The sequence below is a fragment of the Protobothrops mucrosquamatus genome, unplaced genomic scaffold, assembly GCF_001527695.2.
Source record: "Protobothrops mucrosquamatus isolate PMUCROS unplaced genomic scaffold, P.Mucros_1.0 scaffold724, whole genome shotgun sequence".
Classification (NCBI taxonomy): Eukaryota; Metazoa; Chordata; class Lepidosauria; order Squamata; family Viperidae; genus Protobothrops; species Protobothrops mucrosquamatus.
The window spans coordinates 320757-326756 of record NW_015387002.1 but is presented as its reverse complement, the minus strand read 5'-3'; the positions used below and the strand labels follow the sequence as shown (position 1 = coordinate 326756).

The 6000-nt window shown below is 38.3% G+C and overlaps 1 protein-coding gene across 1 annotated transcript in view; it reads left to right on the top strand.

Moving 5' to 3' along the window:
• Window positions 1–436: 436 nt before the first annotated feature.
• The window catches only part of LOC107289573 (heparan sulfate glucosamine 3-O-sulfotransferase 3B1-like), a 56990-nt gene continuing 51426 nt past the window's right edge, over window positions 437–6000 (top strand). The window contains exons 1-2 of the mRNA XM_015818355.2: window positions 437–495; window positions 1236–1283. Of these exons, the coding sequence (XP_015673841.2) occupies window positions 437–495; window positions 1236–1283 (107 nt within the window). The remainder of the gene's footprint in view (window positions 496–1235; window positions 1284–6000) is intronic.

Here is a 6000-nt window from a genome sequence, read left to right as displayed (position 1 = left end):
TACAAAAGTTAATCCCCTTTGTGACAATCAATAGCATATCTGAGATAATGAACATCTGTCTCTAATCTAAGCAATACTTATCCCATATTTGAAACGGCCTACGTTTCTTGAACCACTTTCCTAAGCTTGGACAGCTGTAAACTTCCTACAGAACTCTGCTTTTAATTGATCCCTTTTGTCCTAATAACAATCACGTTGTATTGTATGAATGAAATAGCCACATTTCCATTTGCTTCTACCTTCTCTGATATTTTGGGACTGAGTCCTCTCTATTATTTATATATTTTGAAAGACAAGCATATCGCATTGCTCAAATGACTGTTAAGATGGTTTGATTAGCAAACAATATGTCAGATATCTCTACATAAAACTTATTGATTGGCTTACTCAACCAAAGGTATTGACTGACAAAATGGCTTGAAGCCAGGAGGTTAACATGATCAATGCATCATACTGCATAACTCAGAGGATGCAGTGGCATAGTGGCTTAATGAGGTGAGCTCCCGCCACTTGCTCCCCAGCTCCTGCCCACCCAGCAGTTTGAAAGTATGCAATACTGTGAGTAGATAATTGGGTACCACTTCAGTAGCTGCATTCATGTGTGTGTGTGGAGGGCAGGAGCAGGCATTGGACCTAGCCGGATGTGAGGCAATGCCACACAAGGCAAGACCAGCAAAGGAGCCCAGAAGAGCCAGCAACCCGAGTGCTATTAGTCAGCTAGTTGTAAGCTAGTTTGCCCCCTGTGGTGCAAGGATAGGCATGCAAGTGCTGAACAGAATGAACTAGTAACTTTAAGTGGTCGGGACTACATTGTGTTTAGCATTTGTAGATTTCCCTGAGACTGTATGCCACACACTAAATAAATAAATCGCATAACTGATAGAAAAATATTCCAACTACCCGGGAGGAACTCTTTATACAACTTTTATTTGTTTAAGGTTGGCTTTCAATTAAAATTCCAAAATGAGGCTTTGGAGGAAATGGAGAGCCCTCTCTATAGACCAACTTTTACTAAGATTGATCATGATGCTGTATGAAAACCTTTCTTTGCGAGTAAGGTGCAGCTACGGAAGAGCTCTGCTTCAGTTCCCATTCTCAAGGATATTAAGCAAGGGCTATATTTTAACCCAACTTCTATTTAATTTTTACACTGGTTCTGTTGTAAATTTTTTCCTTTAACTGTAGTAAAAAGAATGTTCTAAGTACCTTTACTGTATTTTGCTTAACCTTTCCAGTCCTATGCCTGTTGCTGTGTCTAAACTGGGAACACCGGTCTTCACAAGGTATGTACTGTATGTAATATTGATTATATTGTAGGTAGAACTACCAGTCCCCAAATGGCAGAAATATATACAAATACTAGCCGGCAGCAAAGAGATATACTTAACGCTTTAGTCCTTCCTAGAGATGGTGTGGATTTTTGCAACCCACCTCTGGGGTATTTATTCAGTCCTACTTTGGCTGAAGCCTACAATACTAGGTTCCAATGGCACACATTGCATATGGGTTCACAGCAAACGTTTCAAGCCATAATTGAATCCGGGCACAAAATACACAAAGTCAAAACCATGCAAACTACCTTATAGCTTAGTCCCGGGATCCTTAAACTGGGCGGAGCACAATTTATAATTGTTTGTGTGTGAGTTAAAGATCTAATTTGGGACTTCAACTGCCAAGATACTTGTGTAAATCAATAGATGTTTGGTTGGTTTTTTGCTTCGTTTTAATTTGTTTGTTTGGATAATGGAAAAAAAGGTAACTGGGCCAATTTAGGAATCACTGACTTATAAATCAGGCCACAGAGATTTCTGTCTGATTTTCTTGCCAATATGAAGGAATTTTAACTTCAAGGGACCTTCCACACAACAAGAAAAGAACTTCTGCATTCTCCAGTCATCGACCAGTATTGAACAATGAGTTGTTTTCAGCACAACAGTAGTGTTAAAGTTCATGTACAACTAGAGTTTGTCTTCAGAAGCTGTGCCTTTCTTTCCTCAGAACTTCTAAGCATCAAATCCTCTAAGGAAAATGCTAAAGTGACAATGGGGTGACATTTCCTCAGTGACCCAGAGAAAAGGAGCTGGGTGATACTGACTGGGATGCCCATTTTAATTTTCTCTTCAGTACTGGGGAACTGGAGATAAAGTGCCAGGCTGAGATTATTATTTTTTTCTTGCCTATTTCCTGTTTTCCTGGAATGCGGTTGAGGGGATTTTCGTTATGCAGAACCTACTGTAAGACCAACAGGATGAAGCAGTGGTTTTTCATTCCTGTTTCTTAATATTTCCTATTGGCAGAAATGAACACAGTCATTGATCACTTTTAAATGCTTTTCAGGACTTGGGGGCCTGAAAATGACAATTTGGATTAGTGGAAGTTTGGATGGGCCTCTAGGGAAAATTTTGAAAGAGGAAGTGCCACTGCGTTGCTCATTTCATTCAGTGTGAGAGTTAATAATGCGCTTATTTTCTCTCTCTTTTCAAAAGAAACTAAATGAAAACAAAAGTTCCACTTTTGTAGAAGTTTCCTGAACACCAAATGTTTATAGCAATACGGGAAAGACTTCTGTCTAAAATTCTGGGTAGCTACTGTCAATCATTCTCTAATCTAATGCCTTGCCAATGTGTTGGTTTATAAATCCCATTATTAGCAGTGGTGATGGAATTACCAAAGCTTAGTAACATACAATTGGAAGAAACCACTGAGGCTATAAATTCCTGCACTCTGCTCAGGGCAAATATCTAGTTTAAAGCATCCCATCTCGTCCAAGAGTTACTTTGAGGTAAAATGGATGGCTAAATAAACAAACAAACAAATTCTGATGACCATCTAGTTCTCCAAATGAAAAGCCACCATCTCATTCATTTAATTTGTTCCACTGTCAAACTGCTTTTTATAGTAGATAGACCACAGCCCACCCCTTTATATTAAATTTTCTAATATTACTTCCCATGTCTTAACAGTATCTTTCCATGCCCTAAATCCTAGAATGATAGAAAGCAGGTCAGGATAGCAATCTCATAGCATTTAGACTTATATACCATTCCATAGTGTTTTACAGCACTCTCTGAGCAGTTTACAAATGTCAGCATTATTGCCTCCAACAATCTCGGTCTTCATTTTAACAACTTCGGAAGAATGCTTCCGACTCAGTTGGAACTCGGGACTGTCCTGACTTGAGACCTAACACCCGTATCAAACGAACGTTATAACGTGAAATTGGTGACGTGGTGGTCCTACATAATATAGGGAAGAGTTTCAGTTTATACAACTTAGTATTTATGTATAGAGTAAGATCATTGAGCTGTTTGGTTATCGAAATCCTCGTACAACAGGGTATTTAATACTTTCTGAAAAAATACATTGAACTAACACATTTATTATGGCATTATCATTAGATCTTCTGTATTTTATACCTAGGGAAATTGGAATGTCAAGAACCAAGCTCCATTACTCATCCAGGGAGTATATTAAGTTGTAGGCAATTTGTAGACAAGATGGTTCTTCCTGCCTGTTGTGTTCTGAACTAAGGGCAAAATGGGACCACTTCCCATAAGCTATCTCACACTTCATTTTAATACATTGTGTGCATTAGGGAGGTTCTGCTACTTTCAGGATTCTTGTTTGGTTTTTACAAAAAAGAAAAAAAAGAACTCTGAACTCTGTGGATCATGAAATAGAACGAAAGACAAATTCCTTTTGCCTGCAACTAAAAGACTGGATGGTGTTGAAAGTAGGGGAAACAGTTACAAGAGGAGATCAAACAAAGTGATCTGGATTTATTTAAGTAAACTTGGGAGCAATGTGGTGTTATGTGCTATAGTGGAAAATTAGAAAATGAAATTTGACAACGAAAAGCATTCAACATGACACATTGGAAAGGAATACCAAATGTATAATTACCAAACTGGGAGGAAGATTGTCTAAGCTCTAACATTACTGAGAAGGAATTAGAAGTCACGGAATAAATCTGAAGTGGAGCCAGCAATATAGTATTTCTTAAAACACAACATAAACTACTTGCAGTGGTTTTAACAGCATCCCAGCTTGCCAGACAGGAGAAGGTAATAATGTTATTTGATTTGGCACAGATGAGGCCTCAAGTGCAGCCTCGTGTCCAGTTACGGTCACCATATTGAAAAAAAGTTTAAACTAAAGTAAAAAGGGCAGAGAGCTGATATTATGGAGTATAAAGCATAGAAGTAGAAACTGGGGGATGGTGACCTCAAGAAAGGGATGGCGAGGCCAATCGGAGCTCTCTCCTTTAGCTAAAATACTCTCCATACCAAGTAGGAATATAAAAGTTTTACTTGATGCATCTGAAGAGGAGAGTGGTAACAAAACAAAGCATGGCACCTTAATAAATGCCTATTTTTCACTTCTTGCTGGAAGTAGTTCATTTCAGATAGGAAGTAGGCATCACACAACCCTACCAGTGACATTGTAATATTTATACATGGCTGCTAATCTTGACATGTGATTTCTATTCAGACCACTGCATGCCCCATTTAGAAAAGGGATGCAACTTAAATGTAAAACGTGTGTGTGTGCGTGCGTGCATGGGCAGAGATGTTTGGGCCAAAGAATACGAGTTCAATTACCATCATCTCCAAGGTTACAGTATATCTGCCTTTCCAAAAGAACTAATGCCTGTCAATGTAACAGTTCTGATCTAGATTGACTAATGGACTGATTTAGCAAAAGGATATTTCCTACATTCTATAGCTGAAGAGTTTATGCCAATCATTCTGTCTGTCTGGGCATAAAAAAAAACCACATCCCACTGTCATGGTTCCAGAACATTCTTTCCTGATGTGCCAGTTTCTTATTTGTAAGAATCTTTCCAAGATATTTTTAATGAAGTGTGCAGCATTCTCATCATAAGATTGGAGTAAATAAGTTGTTGAAAAACTCTGTAATGTTGAAAGAAAACTACTTAGAAGTTGTAGAATGTCCAGTTATAAAAACGTTTAAGGATGCGTGGATAAAGCTGATCTTTAATCTTTCTCATGGTATGCTAGGTTTTTAGGACGTGATATTCTGCCAGTAAGGGTGGATGGGTGGTTTTCAAATTAATATTTCATAGCAGAGCTATGTGTTACTTTCTTGCTACCCCATTTTGCTTAAAGAAATGTCATCTTCGACATAGGCAGACTTAAGCAGTTTTTAAAGATGAGGGATGTTTTGCTGTGGTGGTCTTAAAGGGCTTCTAGCAGCAATATGCCAGCCTTGCATGGAGAGAATTTAAATGAAACATTGAAGCCACTTTTCCTTCTGGCCCATTTCAAAAGACTGTGGCAATGTGTCCGCCCAAGAGATGCGAAAACATCTGCTCAAGCCAGGCTGGAGCCTTTTCAGCCCCTGTTTTCCCCTTGGTAATAATTGTCTATGTTCTGCAATCTAGAGAGGAGATTTTGTATGTTCTCTCCCAGGTATTCTAATGCTAATTTGTTTGGCTAAAAAAAGAGAAGAAACTAAACAGATGTGAGCCCTTTGGTTAAGTTGTACTTCATTTGTTAAGAAATGCAAAGGCTTCTTGGGAAGATATTAAATATTACCTTAGCTATTCCCCAACACTTAATATTTCAAAAGACGCAGGGCAGTGTGGATTGCACTCCATAAATCAACCTTGTTCTTTAAAAAGAAAAAAGAAAGAATAATGCAAACATTTGATAAATCTATGTCATTATGTCTGCAGATCAAAGAGCTTTGCATATGTATTTATGCAAGTGGCAACCTAGGAAACAATAATAACAAACATAGACAGCTTTGCAAAAATAAAAATTAGCCTGTTCTAACCTGTAATTATCTGGGAAATGTGCAAGGTAAGAGATTGCTGGCTGTGAAGCCTTCACACCTATGATGCCAATATGATGGAACTGTGATCAGCAGTTGAATGTCAGCAGCAAATTCCAAACCTGGAAAATCTGAAGCTGGCTAATATTGTGAAATGCCTTGCACTCAGCTTAAGTCTGGCTTAATGCCACAACAATATATACA